The sequence below is a fragment of the Amaranthus tricolor genome, chromosome 8 (assembly GCF_026212465.1).
Source record: "Amaranthus tricolor cultivar Red isolate AtriRed21 chromosome 8, ASM2621246v1, whole genome shotgun sequence".
Taxonomy (NCBI): domain Eukaryota; kingdom Viridiplantae; phylum Streptophyta; class Magnoliopsida; order Caryophyllales; family Amaranthaceae; genus Amaranthus; species Amaranthus tricolor.
Genome location: NC_080054.1, coordinates 15,741,633 through 15,761,338, shown reverse-complemented (window position 1 = coordinate 15,761,338; position 19,706 = coordinate 15,741,633). Strand labels below are relative to the sequence as shown.

General features: G+C 34.4%; 1 protein-coding gene, 1 long non-coding RNA gene and 1 pseudogene across 2 annotated transcripts; 2 read left to right on the top strand and 1 right to left on the bottom strand.

Annotated features, from left to right (window-relative positions):
- The window catches only part of LOC130821585 (ACT domain-containing protein ACR1-like), a 7,296-nt pseudogene extending 1,257 nt beyond the window's left edge, over positions 1-6,039 (top strand).
- Positions 6,040-7,344: 1,305 nt separating this feature from the next.
- LOC130820859 (uncharacterized) lies at positions 7,345-12,900 on the bottom strand. The gene is made up of 3 exons (XM_057686398.1): positions 12,123-12,900; positions 11,050-11,237; positions 7,345-8,285 (listed from the first exon to the last, which is right to left on the bottom strand). The coding sequence occupies exons 1-3, from the start codon at positions 12,718-12,720 to the stop codon at positions 7,548-7,550; spliced, it is 1,524 nt and encodes a 507-aa protein (XP_057542381.1). The 5' UTR covers positions 12,721-12,900; the 3' UTR covers positions 7,345-7,547.
- Positions 12,901-14,327: 1,427 nt separating this feature from the next.
- On the top strand, positions 14,328-15,619 carry LOC130821279 (uncharacterized). Its single transcript, XR_009045319.1, has 3 exons — positions 14,328-14,380; positions 15,302-15,362; positions 15,469-15,619. It is a non-coding gene; the product is annotated as an uncharacterized LOC130821279 (long non-coding RNA).
- Positions 15,620-19,706: the final 4,087 nt, after the last annotated feature.

Below are 19,706 nucleotides of genomic sequence, written 5' to 3'. Positions count from 1 at the left end.
TAAGATTGCTCCTGTATAATTTTTGAACTCAAAAACTGTAACATGTGTCTAAAACTCTGTAAAAACACTATGTTAACTTAAACAAGTTAAAAGCGTACATCGAATAACAACGGCGAACCAAAATGAGCATGATAATGATTCGGTAAGTAACGAAATTTTTTCTATTCAAAATAAAAAAAAAATTTCCAGAATCCCCTCCAATCGCACAAAATGTACGACCAAACCTAGGGAGAGTCGCACAAAAAGTGCGACTGGACCTAGGCTGAGTCGCACAAAAAGTGCGACTCCTCCTAGGTCAAGTTGTACTTTTTGTGCGACTGTGGAGGTTTTGGAAAATATTTTTTAAATTTTTTTTGAAAAATTAATTCATTTTATTTATTATAATTATTTTTTAAGTTATTATTATTTATTAAATATTATAGTAAATTATTTTATTTTATTATATATTTATATATTTATTTTTGTGTTTACTTAAATTATTTATTTATATTATTTTAATTTATTTTATTTTATATATGTATTTTAAATTCAAAACTAATTATTATAATAATATTATCATAATATAATAATATATTAAAATAAAATAATTTATTACAACATTTATTCAATAATAATAACTTAAAAAATAAGTTAAATAAACAAAAGGAATTTTAAAATTCAAAAAAAAAAATATTATGAGTCGCACAAAAAGTGAAACTGAATCTAGGAGGAGTGACACAAAAAGTGCGACTGGACCTAGGTTTAGTCGCACTTTTTGTGCGACTGTTCCTAGGTTTACTCGCACTTTTTGTGCGACTGTTCCTAGGTTCAGTCACACTTTTTTTGCGACTCCTCTTAGGTTCAGTCGCACTTTTTGTGCGACTCGTAATTTTTATTTTTTTCTAATTTGGAATTACATTAAAATAGAAATTACCTCGAGTTTTTGTTAACGACTCCTCCAAGGTTCAGTCGCACTTTAGCTCCGATTAATTTTATGTGTAGATTTTGTGTTTTTTGAAGTGATTAAAGTGTTATTGAGTGAGTTTGAAGTATTTAAAAGAAGTTTTTAAATTTTTAAGTCCAAAGACATTTTCGTCATTTTATTAAATTAATTTAAAATAGGGATGACGATAAAATAAAAAAGGTGGCGAAAATTAAGAATCGGGAAAAATATAGCTTAGCAGGCACGTGTTGGTAGCAGCAAAGGCTAGCCGCGGCATAGATTACAGGTTGTGAATATACTATACGCCCTTCGTCTCTTCACACTAATATACTGTTCGTGTCAAACTTTGACTATGATTTTTCATCGATTAAAATATATTCATGTGGGATCGGGGGAAAAAATTGAATGTGAAAAACAAATAAAAACAGAGGGAGTAGAAACTTTGCACAAAGATTAATAAATAGTGAGACCATTTAAATTGTGTGAAATGAAGAATTACTATGTATGGATGAGAATATAAGAATGTCACGTGGACATACTAAAAAGGAAACTGTGGTTAAAATCAAATCTTATATCAGTTAAAAGGCAAATACCACATTCCAAAAAAGATTCGATTCTCGCCTAGCTATGAGTTCCAATGGCGGATCTAGGGTTTGGAGTTTCAGGGGGGTACCAACTAATAGACGAAATTTCGGCAAAGTTTTTTTTGTAAAATTAACAATTATTTTACCCTTACATGCTAAAATTTTTAATATGACATACCATAAAAGAAAATGAAACAAAATAAATCAATTGACCGAATAAAAAATAATTCAAAATAAATAAATAAGATAAAATTATTAAAATGAAAGAGTATTTATCATCAAAAAACTTGAATATTAATTTTACAGTTTTACTCTTACCAATTGAAAAAATCTAATGTCAAATAGTGAGGAAAATGCTTTCTCTGTTATATTGAATGTAAAGCAAGTATATATATACAATAACCTAAAGCCCAACAATACATGGGCTCTAAAATATTAACACGGAAGCGTACCAATAATTACAAAGCATATAACTCATATTACCCCCTCAAGTTGTAGTTGTAGCATGAAGATTATAAACATGATATTTGCTGTAATTGAGATAAAATATATTTATGTGAAATCTCGTTAGCTTCGTCTTAATGTATACTTTTTTATCATGTATTTTTTATAATTTATTATTATGTATATTTAAAAATATTGATGTTTAAAATTTACTTTGAAAATTGTGCAAAAAATAAACGGGAAGAACAAAAAGAAACGGAGGGAGTATTATATTAAATAATACTCCCTTCAATCATATAATTATACTCCTATTATACAATGCTACAAAAGAACTATCAAATTTTTAATGACAATTTTATAGAGCTTTGCCAAATGAAGTATTATTACAGATTAAAATGTGATTGTGTAACTTTAAAAGATTTTATTACATTAATTATGATTTTAAGATCAAATATGTATAACTTATTAAAATCTTTCTGAAAATTTTGCGTAGCGATGTATGATTTTGAGAAAACTATTTCACAACTAATATTTTAGAGGCAACTATTAACTATTTTATATAGCAATGCATATCTTTCATGATATAAATTATTTTATTTAATTTAAATAATTTCAACATTGTACATATTAATTTTTTTGGAAAATGTTAAATAAAATGTTTTAAGAGCTTTGTTATTTTTCTGAATTTTATTTAGAATGATTGAATTATTGGGTTATGTAGACAATATTTTTGCAAGCACATGCAATTTTGGCACAAATAATTTTACAAAATCGTCAATTTCACAAAATTAGTTAATTTTGGGCAAAATATATTATTAGTAATTATTTATACAATCAAGCAATAATATGTTATGAAAACTTATATATATTGTTACATTTTATTAATATCATAATATGATAATTATAATATGCAATTGTCTCTTTCTTTAAGTTCATATTTATATGTATTTTCATATTAACAAATTTCGTGCATTGTACGAGTTTGTATACTAGTTCACTATAATTATCCTCGCGTCAAATGTCCCCTTTTCATTTTAAGTCCTTAATTTAGGATAACTAATTAATGATGAATCTTAGTAGTTAATATAGACGTATTTTGTAAAGTGAATAATCTTTTTCACTCTAACAAAGTAAGGATATATGACTCCATGTACTATACTTTAGATGATGCTTGATAAAGCAAATGGGTATCGTTGTATTTTTAATCAATCACTATAATTTGTAAATCTAAAGTTGATTTTAGACATGTTTAAACTGTTCAACTGAACAAGACCCAAGAAAAGGTAGCGTCATATATTAAAAGTTGCTTAAAAACCGATCTTCAAGTTAGTTCAACCGGTATGAAGTCTACCCTTATGATAATTGGTACGGAGATCGAGACCCTTCATGTTCATTTTTATTGAAAATAAGACGCGGTATTTAATGATCTTAGCATTCCCTTTTTACCTTACTCTTCCCAACACCCTCAATTCTCAAGCAACTTTATTTTTCCTTACCATTTCTTCTCTTCTTCCCAAGACCCAAACTAATATTATTTTCACCATCTTTTCTTTATAGTTACTTAATTTCAAATCAATTTTAGCTTTTATGATCACACTACAATTTTGTGATTGTGAAAATTTAGTGTATGCTTCCAAAACTTATGTTTTTATAAAATTTGAAGAGTTATACACGAGGGCCCCATTTTTTATACAAAATGTGAAAATAAACAGGGCCACAATATTCTTTGCGCCTCTGTGTAAAATATTATAAAAAGATAAAAAAATTACTAGTAAAATAAACACAAAAAATAAGTAAATTAAAATCACAAAACTCTCATTCTATCAAATCCTATCACATAAGGATGATTAGTTAATGATGCAAATGCATCAAGTGATCAAGACCTTGCAAAAAGCTCACAAGTACAAGACAGTGTTCATAACTTGACATTTACGCCAAATAATCATGAAGGGCAAAAGATGACCAAGCATGCTTTCCAAAGATTGAGTATAACCCCAAGATCATGTATTGGGTACAAGGAAGCCAATATAGCACCAAGGAACAGCATCACGCACATGGAAATGGGAACAACTCATGGTTTCAGAACAGCACAGCAGCAAACTAGCGACCATGCCACCTTGCACGATACGTGGAGACCAAACCAGTACGTCCAGGACCTGGGTTAAAGTGGAAATGGAATCTTGGTACTTGGATCTAGCTATCAAGGTCCTAAAACCATTCTAACAATCCACGTGGAGTCCTAGAAGCCGAGCTGAAGGAGGGCTGCTCGACAATTTGCTAGATCAGAATTGTTCAAGTGTTTTCTTTGTTTTCTGTTTCTGTTTTAAGCACCTAGTAATTAGCACATGTTCTTTAATTAGGTGTGTGATTAGAATATAGCCGTTAAGGTAGTTGAGGACTCTATATAAAGAGGGTCTCACCCATGTAATAGATAGAGTTCAAGCCACGTTTCATATTGATAATTCAATACATAGAGGTATTTCAGAAAAAGTGTTTTTCTGTTTTCTTTTTCGAAGTTGGAGGCAACTTCATCAAAGGCTACGGAGTATCCTTTGATCCTTGGAGTGTTAAGAGTTGTGGAGCAACCTTGATACTTTAAGGAAACCTCGTGTGCAAGGTCTGGGAGGCTTTGTACATATCAGTTTCGTGTCAATCATAGAGGAGAGTCACAGGTGAACACCATCAGAAAATCAAGAACGGAGTTCTTGGTTCTGTTTGTGGTTGTTTCGTGTTCTTTTCATGATCAATTCGTAGTATTGTTTGTAGTAATCATTAAAGCTTCCGCGCAACATTAATCCTTGCATAACCAAGGCCTTAATCAGCCCTGGTTTCGCATCAGTTAACTTCACAAATCATTGTGACAAATAGTGCAAAAAAACATTCAATTGATTTATGCGAAAAACATGTTGATAGTGCGAAAAAACAGGTTGATAGTGCAAAATCACATTAGGGTGATTTGTTAATTTCCTTCCTCAAATCTAGAAGTATTTGATATTTGATGTTTAATTTAATTGGTTTATGCGAAAAACAGGTTGATAGTGCAAAAAAACATGAAATTCTGCTAGAAGTGGTGCAAATCTTGACTGATTTAGACCTTTTGATCTCAAAATCTTACATTTGTTCTGATGGGGGATGGTTTATGGACGGTTAGTATCATATTTCATGTCATTTTCATTATTTTGATCTCAAAATATGAAAATCTTGACTGATTTGTCTTCATGGTTCAGTTTTTCACGTTACCGACCAAGTTGGCAACAAGATTACTGACGAAGCTCTTATTCAATACATTCAAAAGGTCTGCAATTCTACATGAAAAATAATTGTTATTTTCTATGAACATAATGTTGAAAAGTTCGTAAAATTTGAAGGCGGTATGTACGAAGAGAAATTCGAAGGAGGCGCAAGTGTGTCCAGGCCGAGAGGTGAGACCGCTACATGTAGCAATGGAACACACCACCTTAGAACTGACTGTGACGGATCAGTCAGGCTTACTATCCGAAGTGTTAGCTGTACTTACTGAGCTAGGGTGCCGTGTTAGCGCTGCAGTGGCGTGGACTCACAACAGGCGGGGTGCATGCATCATATATGTGGACGATCAAGACGAAATGGGAAGGCTAATTACAGACCAGAAACGGCTGTCTTACCTGCAAGAACATCTGCAGACAGTTGTGGAAGCTCATCATAAGAACGGTGAGAAGCAGACCGTGAAATTGATCACCCCTACCACCGCTCAGACTCACACTGAACGGAGACTTCACCAGCTCATGTTGATTGACGAGGACTACGAGCCGTGCAATAGATGTGGTGAAAGTAGCAGTGATGGTGATCGAGCGAAGTATAAGACCAACCAACCGAATAATGATGGATCGAGCTGTGGATGCACACAAGTAATGGTAGATACTTGTAATGAGAATGGGTATTCTGTGGTAAGCGTAAAGTGTAGAGACCGTCCTAAGTTGCTGTTTTGATACAGTGTGTGCGCTCACCGACATGCAATATATGGTGTTTCATGCAGCCATTTCTTCCGATTCCTCTATTTTAGTTCAGGTAACACCATCTCTTCTAGAATCGTTCCTAATGCCGAAGTAATTAATGTTTGAATCAGAATCATGTTAAACCGTGTGTGTAAACTGATTGCTCATTATGTAAGACAAAAAGACGGAGGTACACTAGACTCTGAAAACGAGAGGCGCAGAGTAAGACAATGCTTGATTGCGGCAGCAGAAAGAAGAAGCACACAGGTATGACTGTCACTTGCACCCCAAACCCCATTCAACTGAACTTAATACTATGAGAATACTGTCAAATAGCTCGGTGAGTTCTGATTTGAGGATTACTCCATCTGTCTCTCTTTTATGTAGGATTACTTTCAGATGTAACCAGGATTTTCCGGGAGTGTGGGTTATCCATAACTAGAGCTGAGGTCGGAACAAACAAGGACAAGGCAACGGGGACATTTTATGTTAAAGATGTTTCAGGGCGGAAGGTAAGCGAAGAAATTGTGGCAACGATAGAGAAACAGATTGACGGAAAAGTTGTGGTGCATGATAAAGCGCCCAGCAAAAGCTTTAGTAGTGGCACAAGAGGAATGGATGACAAGCCAAGGTTGTTGTCCTTAGGCAGCTTGATATGGTCTCGAATAGAGAGGATTACAGGGAACTTTGGACTCGTAAGGATGTGAATAGGTTGCACAATGTAATATGTAAATACTAATTACCAAAGCACATCATGCTTGTAAGTTGCAAGTATATGTCAGTGTACCAGTGCACAATGTTCAAAAAAAGATCATCATCAAGTTTTAACAGTTGTATATGATATGATTAGAAGATGACCAACATAAGAACTAAAGGCATAAGAGCTGAGTTTGATTAAACTTGATAAAATTAAACAATGGTAGAATATGTTCTCCCTATAGTACGTAATCTGGGCTACACAACAACAATGTTAAAGCTTTAATCTCAAAAGACTAGAGTTGGCTAAATGAACCAAAATATCAGTTTCAATGGTCGTCCATATGAATTCACATATCATTTAAACTTAATAGAACTAAACTTAACTTATCAAATATTAATTAAATCAAACTTAATCTAGCTTATAGGTACCGAAATAGTTACAAAGAAAGTAATGAGCAAAATGCAGAGAACAGGCCCTTGGTGAGTTTCAGAGCATTTTCCTCCAACAAAATAGATTATTGAGAGGAACTGCAGATGCAGAATACATTCTGTCCCGCTCAATTTCCTACACTTGTTCTCCAAATGTGAGAGCGTTTGAGAGCAAGTGTAGAAAGTTAGTACGGAGGAAATATAACACGTAAAGCAAGTGGTGCATATATGTGATCACAACGTAGGCAAACAAATCACAAGAAAAAGGGCAGAAACAGAGACAAAAGAGGAATGATATACAAGAGGCATTATATTGATGATTAATCTTACAGCTTATAAGATAGTGTTATTCAAGTAGAACTAAATCATAAACTGAAAATAGTATATTTTTTACAGAGGACATCCATGCGAACCAAATAAACCATAAAAACTGAAACCGGAAATAACACAGAGTGCCCATTTAAAATATATATATATAATAGTTAAGTAATGACATCAAGCATCATCAATATCTTCAACATCAAGCCAGTCACTAGATTTTTTATTCTTATGGGCACTAACCTTGTTGGATCTGGAACTATCCATACTCTTTCTATTGACGATCCTTGAAGAATCAGCTGATAGCTGAATCCAATCACTAGATTCTTTACCGGAAGAGCTAGGGTTTTCATCTTTCTTATAACTAGTGGGAACATCATCTTCCTCCTCAAGGTCACTAAACGATACATCATCATCTTGTCCTATATGATAAGAAGTTCCTTTGAATGAACCTCCTTCAGTGCTATCTTCTTTCAGCCAATCATCCACATCATCTTCATCTTTTTGATCTATGGTTCTAGAGGCACTTGGTGCAGGACTCTTGATGTCCTTTGAAAGTTCCACAGCAACTTCCCTGTCACTGCCTTCAGTTTGGTTAGCATTGGAAGTGGGTACTGCCACTGCTTCCGTGTTCTTAAAAACCTCATCAACAACCACCTTGTCAACAACCGGAATTTCGGCAGTAATGATAGGATGCTTATCTATTGCAAGATCTGCTTCAGCTGATGACGCTGGCTCTACGGCTGATATCTCAACTGGTAAATACTCTGAAGGATTGGCACCAGGAACTGATAAATACTCTTCATGAGAAACCTCGGCAGCATCTGTTGATGCTTTTCCACTTCTGGAGTCAAATGACATCGATTTACCGCGGGTATGGAGCTCTTGGGTTAGCATTGCCCTAGCTTTCACAATCTACAGAAAAGTAGTGAAAAAAAACCCCTCAATTCATGGAACCAAAATGTTTTTTTCAAGAAATCATGTGAAACTCAAAAATCAATGTCAAATGATGACTGAAAAACGGTAGACTGGTCACACATACTCCTTTGCCACGAAATTTGCCTCATTTTTCTTTTTAGTGCGTTCCACGAAATTTTCCCTATTTCTAATTCTACTCTTGATACACACTCTTTCTTTAATTCTAGTCCATACATTTAATTTACATTTTCATCTCATCTACATATTCCTCTTACTTTTTCATAAAATATATCATCTTACCACTTTTAAGTTTTACTTTCCCTAATTTACTCACAGTTTGTAAATTTGGTGGGATAGAGGGTTTGAAGGAGTATTTAAGAACAATTCTAAGGGCATGTTTGGCAAATGACTGTTAGCTATAGCCGAAAATGTTGGCTAGTTTGATCAACTGGAAGTATTACCTAAGAAGTCAACTGTTTAAGATAGTTGTTTACGCGGGCTATTAAGGAGATGTTTGGTGAAATTTATTTGTTGATTGTTGGTTTAGTTAGAGAAAAAGCATGTCAAAAGCCAAAAGCCAATGAAAAAACTACTAGGAGTAGCTCTTTGGTTTTGACTTAAAAGTTAGCTTTTCAACTAGCTTAAAAGTCATTTATTAAACACTTATTTTAGCTGTTTGACCAGCCAATAAGCCAAAAGTCAATAGTCAACCAAAAAGCCAATAAAAAGCTAATTGCCAAACACCTCCTTATCATGAGATAAACATCTTTTCATGTGATATGCCAAACTAACTATTTTGGTTTGAGCCGACCATAAATTAAATAGCATGAATAAATCCTGCGAACTCCAACTAAGGACAAATCATTCAGAGAACAGCAGCCAAACAGACCATTGTTAAGTAATAGGTAAAGTGTTGCATACACATTAGCTTAGATTTGACAGCATCTGACTTTAACTTATAGTGGAAGTGGAATAGTGAATCCCAAAAAACTTTGGTTGGCTTCACAAGTCAGTTCATTCCCAAAATTAGCTTTACAAAAAATCTAGCAGAACATGGTATGCTGCGAGAAGATATTAAACTTAAGGGTCTCTATGAGCCAATCACGCCTCCAAATAAAAGTGGTTATATCCATAGTAAAAACAACATCGCGTCGATTCGTACCAGCTATATTGTAAAGGTTATCAAATTTAACGAACACATATTACCCGCACTATCAAGGCGTAAAAAAAATGTTTTAAGGATATATCATATACACTAACCACATTGCTTCCATTGCCATATCAGCAATTCATTACAACATTTTTGCATCAAGACCCTCCCCCCTCCCCCCTCCAAAAAAGGAATAGATGACAAAGGGTCACACAAAAGCAATGCTAAAATTTTAGTCCCAACATATGGAAGTACATGTAAACACATCAACAATTGTCGGTAAGAAATATACTTTCGACCTTATCTAATGCTAATGTACAATTAAGAAAATTAATTTCAATGATCATCCATACATTCTCCTCTTTCATTCATTTTTAACAATTTTCATATACTTCTACAAATCTCAATTTTTTATGCCAATATGCACTCATGTTGTACAAATCAGAATCAAGCCTTCAACCTATAATTTCATCATTTACACAAAAGCTTGGTAGAAATGACGGCATTAATGCTAGCTCCTTTCAAGCCTTCAACCTATATTTTCATCATTTACACAAAAGCTTGGTAGAAATGACGGCATTAATGCTAGCTCCTTCAATAGAATTTTTAATGTGAATTACATAACCAATATCAATGATCCCAAGAGATAGCTTGATTATTGAGAAATAATAGAGTCTAGATTGTACAAAATAATGGTTGGCATAGACCAAAGACTTCTTTTGACTTGGTATTTCCTCAGTAGGATCACACCAAGGCTATGCCAAATTGCAAGTTCCTAAAACATAAATACCCAAAGCTATACTAGCTCAATGAAAAGGAGCATCAGACCCCAATAGTGTTCAACAAAAACAAATTCTAAACATCAATCAGACTCTGGGAAATTGAACTAACTACTAAACTATGATAATGTCTAAAAAGAAATTACCACACCTTTTACCAAAAAAATGCAAAATAAAGTAGTTGTGATACCCAAAAGAAATGAAAATCTAATCATGCATTTATGTTGCTTTCCATTTCATGTGATGCTCACATAAGAATTTTAGATAACTAGAAGCATCATTCTTACCCTCAATGCCACTACCAATAGTTATCAGTAATTGTGCTAATAGTGTACAACCTTTGCTACTTTAAGTGTCTGTTAAGATCATTCATATGAAAACAGATACCTTGACTTTCCAACACTATGGCTATTTCAGAAAGTGATCTGCCAAAAAGGGTGGGCCTAATCACATGGATGCTGCTAGCCTAGGAGCACAATATAGATAGCATCCATCCAATTATATGACAACACATCATCATCTAATGTCGGTATATAGGAAGTCCCTCTTCTCAAATCTTTAATCATAAAGCTTGTAAGTTGCACCACTATGAAAAAAATGCCCTCAGCATGTAAAAGGATACTAAAATATCAGCTCATGGGTTCTCAAGACTCACTTTTGGATGTAAAAGAAGTAATCAAAAGTGAAAATTGTAATGGTACAACAGCAAATTAAGTAATTTGACAATAGCATTGTTGTATGGACATTTGGACAAGGTTCCAAGCTTGTGAATCAATAAATAGTAAATAGCAACAGCAAAAAGAGTAATATGATGACAAGAAACACAATCTACCTGTGGTGTAGACAAAATTTTAGCATCTTGTATGCTAAGTCTAGGATGCACAAGCACAAAATAAATTTTCCAAAAGGAGCCTTCGTTCATGCAACCCAGGCAAAGTTCAGTTCTAAGGGCAGCCAATTCAGGTGCAAGACGTTCAACAGCCAATGCATGTTCTTGTTGAGCATCTGACAAGTCAAACTCTGAACACAAAAGTAGAAAACTTTATGAAGCTTAAGTTATATGCAGAAAAATACAAAGATTTTAGATTAATATTCAAACTTCTGTAACAACTAATGGGAATTACAATGAAATAGAATTTGGATACAGTAAGCTGAACATTGAATCATAAAAACTTTCTACTCCAATGCTATTAGGTGGCTTCCCACATAGGCGGGACCGCAGGATTAAGAGACTCAGATGTAAGTTATAATTCATTACAACAAAGAAATTAGAATCTATCGTTTAAGCACAGAATATAAAAATTGGGTAATCAAACTTGTTCTTCCATGCGTGATCTTATGGTTGTTATAAGATATAACTTCCCATAAGAAGAAATAAACAATATGACAATAAATGTGAACTGTGATTGTATTGCTTCCAAAAACGAAGAAGAAAGACTTCTCAAGTCTCAACAACCAAAAAAAGAATTCCTCGTCTCCACATGTTTGAAATGAACAATTTGAAAATCATATTAGAATGATCAAATACTTAAGAATGCATAATATTGTACTCATAACTTATGAGTAAAATATTATGCTATCTTAAGTGTTTGATCATTCTAATATGGTATTCAAATTGATCATTTCAAACATGAGTCATAGGCATTGCTCTAGATACAAGTAACCTGAATAACAATCCCGTACGGCAAATTATCTCCCTTAATTATGACGAGCATCTTAAATACAGTCCTTTGTAGCAGCACTTTATCAAACCACATGACAATTAATATCACAACCAGAATCATCATACATATATGTAATAAACATCTTGTTATCAGCACATATTGCATATAATCTTCAAACTGAAAGCATCCAATTCTTCACCAAAAAGTTCAAATAAAAAAACAATTATTCAACAAAATTTACCTTCATCCTCATCATCATCAGGCAAAGGAAAATCAATCCAAGTTTCAGGATGCACAGAAACATCACGAGCAAAAGCCACTACTTCATCAGTAACTCCAACAACCCCTCGCTGTGCATACTCTTCAATTGACAAGTCCTCTTCCGCTGCAAACTGCAGCAAATTCGTCGCAATTTTTGTGAACTCCGAAACCGCCTTATTAGTCGAAAGCTTCGAAATTCCAGTCCGAAATTTCCCTCCAATCTCCGACAAATCATTTCGAATGCCAGTAATTCCGGCAAGATCACTCGTATCATGGTCGGAATCATCAGTGTGCGGATCGCGATCGGAGATCTGAGGGGGAGGAGCAAGAAATGAGGCAACCCCCCAAAACTGACGAGTTAGGGTTTTGGAAAATTCAGATAGATCATCTTTAACGCCGCGAGGAGTAGTTTGATGATCTGATGATGAAGGTGAATCGGAGGAGCGTATTTGATGATTGTCGCCATCGTTAGGGTTAGGAGTTGGATATGGTTGATTATCTTCAATGGTGGTAGTGACGTGTTCTTCGGAGTCGTCAAGCTTAAGAGAGTTGGCAATGGAGTTTACCAGCCATGACATTGCTTCGTGGATTAGAGAGAGAGAGAGAGAGAGAGAGAGGAGTGTTTCTCTGTGATTGAGTGGATCGAAATGGAGAGAGGCGAGAGATAATTAGCACCGACCAGCCATTATTGAGTCAAAAACGACTAAAAATAATGCCAATTTTAGATAATTAGGTTTTACAGTACCTACCCATCATTGTAAACAAGAATGGAATTAAGCTTTCATTTTCTGGAATATACATTAAGAATGTTTTTACTCCTTTCTCTCTAAATTGTAACATGGTACACTAGTGGAAAAAAACGTATTTGTTGCTTATCATTTGCTGCGGTTTTTGTATATACGCAGCAATAACTAGAAAAAAGAATTAAAAAAAAAAGAACCCTTAATTGCTGCGGTTTTGTGCCTTGACCGCAGCAAATACACATGTGCACCTTCAATTGCTGCAGTTTGTTTCATGCCCGCAGCAAATATAGCTTGCAATTTCTTAAGCTTCTGTTTATACGCATTAATTGCTGCGGTTTATCCTATTGACCGCAGCAAATAGGGTTCATAATATAAAACCCTTAAGCTTCTGTTTCATTACCAGTTTACCACAAACAAACGCACGCGAACAGCAGTTTCTTCAAACTTCATCTTCATCAAACTTCATCATCTTCTTCATTGAAAAAACATCGAACATTATCAAACTTCTTCAAACTTTCCAGACTTCTTCAAACATCGAACATCATCATCTTGTTCAAACAGCCGTTCCATTCCATAATTCCCTCAAACTTCTCTTGTTCATTATCAAACTTCAAACATCGAACATTCTTCAAAACATTCTTCAAACTTCAAACTTCATTATCGAACATTCTTGTATTGTTCTTCAAGGTATTATTTTTTCAAGCTTAATTTAAATTCTTCAACTTCATTATGTTTTAGGGATTTAGTTTTTTTATACTAATTTTTTTCATTGTATAGGTTATACACAACCCACCAAAACCCACGAAATTCAAGGTATCCTTTTCATTTTGATTTTGTAAGTTAGGTTTAAATCTTGTTTCATGTAGCCAATCTCATTTGTTTGGTAGATAATTACTTGAATTGCAATCCTTGTCCCCAAAATAAAGTGTTTTTAAAGTGTTGGACAAATCCACCAGTCGAAAAATCCATCTCTCCTAATGATGGCTCCACTTTGACCTCTTTTCTAGTTTCACGGAGGTTCCATCTCCAAGGGCTCAGAGTTGCAAATTGAGGCTGCCGAATTCTTCTGGAAAGACGTTCAGGTAGAAAATATAAAAGGAAACTAGTAAAATGTCTTTGGCACTTTTAATTCTTGAAGCTGACTTTGGTGCCCTCTTTTAGCTTGATGGCAGCATGATCATTATTGCTGAAAATGTGATGGCTGCTATGGGGACTGATGAAAGTGGGGAACCTGTATTAGAGTATGGTCACAGGTTATTTTCAAACTCGTTCTATTGTCGTCTATATTACATAAGGGTACAACTTCAGCTCAAGTATTTTATGTTTCTGTAGATGTCCAAGGTGTAAGTTGCAGAACGTCAGGGTACTGAACAAAGGAATTGACTGGGAATCTGAAGGAAATATCTTCTTGAGGCATGAGATTCATCGAGATGAGTGTTTGAAGATTATGCTGCATGGAAATGCTGATTTTGAGGCTACTGATGTTACTCTTGAGGTGAATTACTAGACATCAATATTTTTATGAAAATTGTCATAAAGTATGTGTGCGTATCATGAACAATATTCTTAATTTTGTCATAACTCCTGATTGTAAGTGCGAGAACCACAAACAAGCAGAACACACCGACAGTCTAAACTTTAGCGTTGTCATGGGGTACTCTCTTGGGGTCTACTGATGTTTTAAATATAGACCTAGCTAACAACTTAGTATTTTAGTTTTTCAAATTAAGAATCTATTTAGTGATACACTAATTCACTAAAAAAAAGCAAACATATTACAAAGTTAAGCATTTGCTTTCCAAATAAAGGTTGAGAAAATTAATGATGAAATTGGCTGGACAACTAAAGATAAAACTAGAAAGATTACCTCTTAACATTAAATTTGAGGAGTACAAGATGAAGATTCTTTATCATCACCGCTTATATCCTAAACTATGCTTATTCTAGTCAGACTGTGCCAACTCTTGGATGTTAACAGCAACTTGCTAGTATAGTGGACCTTCTATCAGTTATGGAAGCATCCTATTTATAACTGATGAGAAACAGTCAGTCTTCAAGATATTTTCTGTGTGCCTTAGATTCATATTTGAAAGTTTACTTCCTTGCCCCAAGTTTTTCTTTGAACTGGAGTAGTTGCCACTCTGTATGAGATAATTGTTGGCTCAATTGCTTCTAATTTCTATAATATTAGGCATTTGGCTTTACTGTAGTTGTATCACATTAAGGCTTATGCAGATGAAGTTACATCAGATAGTATGACTAATTCCAATGCATTTCATTGATTTTATAGATCCTCGCATTTCCTTAAATAACATCTTACAACGTCTATCTGATGCAGACCCTGTAGTTGCATTATACACAGTCACTTGCTGGTTTTGTTAAGTGGGTTCTTATAAGGTGATTGTTTGTGATGCAGGGGAATCATGTTTTTGAGGTTCCTGATGGTTGTAGGTTGAAGGTTACCTCAACAAATCCAGGTTTGTGGAAACACTTATATAATTGCTGATTGATGCATTGGAATTTCCAGCTGATTTTGTTACGTATTTTGGAAATACGAATGATGTGATATCCGCTGAATTGTAGGTGTATCAATGCAATTAGAACCCATCGAAGATGCAAAGAAAGATACGGGAAGCTGGTATTGGAGTTACAAGATAGATGGACCTCATGTAAAGTTGGAAATTGTAGAATCTTAAAGGACATATAGCATATATCTCTATAGCTGATGTGAATAATTGTTCACAGAACTCGGGATTATTTTTCCTTGATAAATTGTAATTAGTATAGATTATTTTTTATACTTTAATGTATATATATATATATATATATATATATATATATATATATATATATATATATATATATATATATATATATATATATATATATATATATATATATATATATATATATATATATATATATATATATATATATATATATATATATATATATATATATATATATATATATATATATATATATATATATATATATATGTACGTACATAATATTATATTATATATACGAGCGAGAGTTTATTATTACAAAGAGATTAATGTTGATTATCTGTGATTATCATTGGATTAATCACTGTTATTACATTGTATTATTATTGCATTATTATAAGGATAAAACGGAAAAAGAAAAAAAAAAGAGAGGTATTTGCTGCGGTTTTGCCCTTGACTGCAGCAAATAATGCCCCACTTATTTGCTGCGGTTTTGCCCCTGACCGCAGCAAATAACCCTCCTTATTTGCTGCGGTTTTTGCCCATGACCGCAGCAAATAATGCCCTTATTTGCTGCGGTTTTGAACCGCAGCATTTAAAAAAGGACATTTGCTGCTATCACTATTGCTGGGGGCCAAAACCGCAGTAAATAATGACAAAAAAACCGCAGCAAACGACGTTTTTTCCACTAGTGGTATCAGATTGCTCAGAAATTCGATCCTTCCTTGCTTGATCCTCTTCATCATTCTCGTTTCTTGAATTGCTGCCTCTTCAATTTGATCATCTTGCCACTTTGATAGACTGCTTCTTTAAATTGCTTCTTTGCATGTATGTATTTTTTCTACATTTTCTTTGTTCTTTCTTCTTCAATCTTTCTTTTGCATGTGATTCTTTGAATCTGTTCTTGCTTTCCATTCATTCAATCTTTGCCGCAATTGCTCACTTTGTTCTTACTAGTTTCAAATTTCATTCTCTCATTCATTCTTTCCATCACAATTATGACTGAAACTCCACAACATATTTCTAATCCTAACCTTACCACCATATTTGGTGGAGTCTATTACATACATCCTTCAGACACTGCTTCCAAGCTTGTGACTGATGTTTTTGATGGTACTTCATACATTGATTGTCAAGAATCCATACTCTTAAGCCTTTCCACTAAGAACAAATTAGGATTCATAGATGGTAGTTTGCCTAAACCTCCTGCCACAGATCATACATACAAAGCTTGGTGTCGTTGCAATGATCTTGTTAAGAGTTGGTTGGTAGCATCGATTGACAAAACAGTCGGTAGAAGTGTGCGATTTAAAAAGACTGCTGCTGATGTTTGGACAGACTTGGCTGAAAGATTTGGCCAACCTTCATCTACCCTCTTGTATTCTTTACAAAAGAAATTACTACTACTTGAACAAGGCAGTGATTCCATATCTGAATTTTATACCAAAATCATGGTTATATGAGATGAAATAAACAATCAAGATCCCCTTGCTATTTGTGCTTGCAATAACTGTATTTGTGCTACAGGTAGAAAGAATTTGAAATCTCAACAAGATAGTAGGGTAATGATGTTTCTTATGAAGTTGAATGATGATTATGTTCAAGCCAGAACCAATATCTTGATGATGAATGAACTTCCTAGTTTGGGGAGTGCATACAGATTCTATGTGCAAGAAGAACGACATAAAGAAATCAAGCAGGTTATTTCTTCTTCCCATGAATCCCTTGCTTTTGCAGCTGATCGAAGAAAATTTCAAGATAAAAATAATTTTACCAAGAGCACATATCAACCACCTCAATTCAGAATGTCAGGTACTAAGAGATCCAACACCTGGTTCTGTGACCATTGTAAGTTGTCTGGTCATACGGCTGATAGGTGCTACAAATTACATGGTTATCCACAAGGATGGAATAACACTAAGGAGAAAAAATATGCACATATGACTCAATATAGTGTTGATGATGAAGACAATCAAGATTCTACTGCTTGTCAATCTGGAAACCTAAATACTGGAATTCAACCCTGGCACAATCTACCTACTGCAACCTCAGCATCTACTTCTGCAGCTCCTACTATAACTCAGGAGCAATATCATCAACTCATGAGCCTTCTCTCAAAACATACCTCAGATACTTCCGATTCTTTGAACAAGACATCTCCAAACAATGGAACTACATTCATGACAGGTAGTTCTTGTCTCTTTTCTGTTTATAGAAAGTGCATGTTATCCACTTTCACACCTATATGGATAATTGATAGTGGTGCAACTGACCACATATGCCATGATTTAAAGTTGTTTCAAAATTTTGAACCTGTCAAAAATCTTGATAACACTATAACTGATCCTGATGGTAGAAAGGTGGCTATTAAACATATGGGGACAGTTAAACTGAATGATAATGTGATATTAGATAATGTGCTTCATGTTCTAGATTTTCATTTTAATTTGATTTCAATACATAGACTTTGTGAGAGTTTGAAAGTTGCAGTTCAATTCACTCCTACTGAATGTATCATTCAGGGTCAACCTTTGATCAATCCACAAGTTCTTGGTAGGATTTTTCATGGTCTATATTGCACCAGTCCTTGGGATCAAGGTTCTTCTCATACCTCAAGACAAATCAGTTGCCATAGTGCTGCTCATAACACTGCTGTAGAAGAATTGAAACTGTGGCATTTAAGATTAGGGCATATTCCTTTTACTCTTTTGAAAACCATAAGGAAAAATGTTGTATCTGTGAATAAGATAGATTGTATTTGTCAAGTCTGTCCAGCGGCAAGACAAACAAGATTTTCTTTTCCACATAGTTCAATCAAAACAATTAAACCTTTTCAATTAATTCATGTTGATCTTTGGGGCCCTTATCATGTAACTACTCATAATAAATACAACATGTTTGTTACTATTGTGGAAGATTTTTCTAGGCACACTTGGGTGCATTTTGTCAAAAATAAGTCTGATGCTGTCACTATAATAAAAGACTTTGTGATTTATGCTGATATACAGTTTGGGTGTGTAGTCCAATTAGTAAGATGCGATAATGCAAAAGAATTGACTGAAGGAGAAATTTTAAGATATTATAATAGCAAAGGGATAGTGTTACAGAAAAGTTGCAGTTCTACTCCACAACAAAATGGAGTTGTGGAGAGAAAACACAGGCATCTCATGGAAACGGCTAGGAGCCTATATATACAATCTAAAATTCCTGTATCCTATTGGAATGAATGTGTTTTATCAGTTGTACATTTGATCAATAGAGTCCCATTAAAATGCATACAAAAATTTTCTCCTCGTGAAAAACTGTTTGGCAAACCACCTAATTTGGAGCACCTCAGAGTTTTTGGGTGCCTATGTTTTGTATCTACTCTTAAAACTCATAGAACAAAATTAGATCCTAGAGCCTTGCCTTGTGTTTTTCTGGGGTACCCCTTTAACCACAAAGCCTACAAAATTCTTGATCTTACTTCTCACAAAATTCTCATTAGCAGAGATGTTGTGTTTCATGAGAAACACTTTCCCTTCCATTTTTCTACTTCACCATTAACTCCATCTAAGTCTACTTTTCCTATTTTTCTTCCTGAATGCACCAATTTTCATCATCCCTCTCTCTATGAGTTGCCTGACATTTTTCAAGCCACTGCACCAGATACTACACATTTCAATACTGACCCAGACACTACACCATACACTTCAAATTTCCCTCCTGACACTTCTTCCTCTTCTTCCTCATCTCCTACCAACATCTTAGACCATTCTTCAACCCAACCAAGACGATCTTCTAGAGCTGTAAAAACTCTTTCACTTCCCACCACCAAATCCATTAATCTAACTCTTCCTTCTACCACTCACTGGTGTAACCTTGTCCAAATAAGCTCTACTCAAACTAATTCCTTATCTTCTTCCTCTATTCCTACCGAGCCACAATCCTATAAAGAAGCAGCCAATCATCCTAGTTGGGTTGCAGCTATGCAAAAAGAACTACAAGCCTTGCAGGAAAATCATACATGGGACATTGTTTCCTTACCTACAGGAAAGAAAGCAATTTCATGCAAATGGGTATACAAGAGCAAACTTAATGCTGATGGTAACC

Bases quoted from the DNA above. Each gene is read 5' to 3' on its own strand.
- LOC130820859 (XM_057686398.1), bottom strand. From the start codon at position 12,720: ATGTCATGGCTGGTAAACTCCATTGCCAACTCTCTTAAGCTTGACGAC. The intron at 11,238-12,122 runs GTAAATTTTGTT...TTTTGTGTTCAG, and splicing joins TGATGATGATGAGGATGAAG to AGTTTGACTTGTCAGATGCT. The intron at 8,286-11,049 runs GTAGATTGTGTT...ACTTTTCTGTAG, and splicing joins AAATTTTGTCTACACCACAG to ATTGTGAAAGCTAGGGCAAT.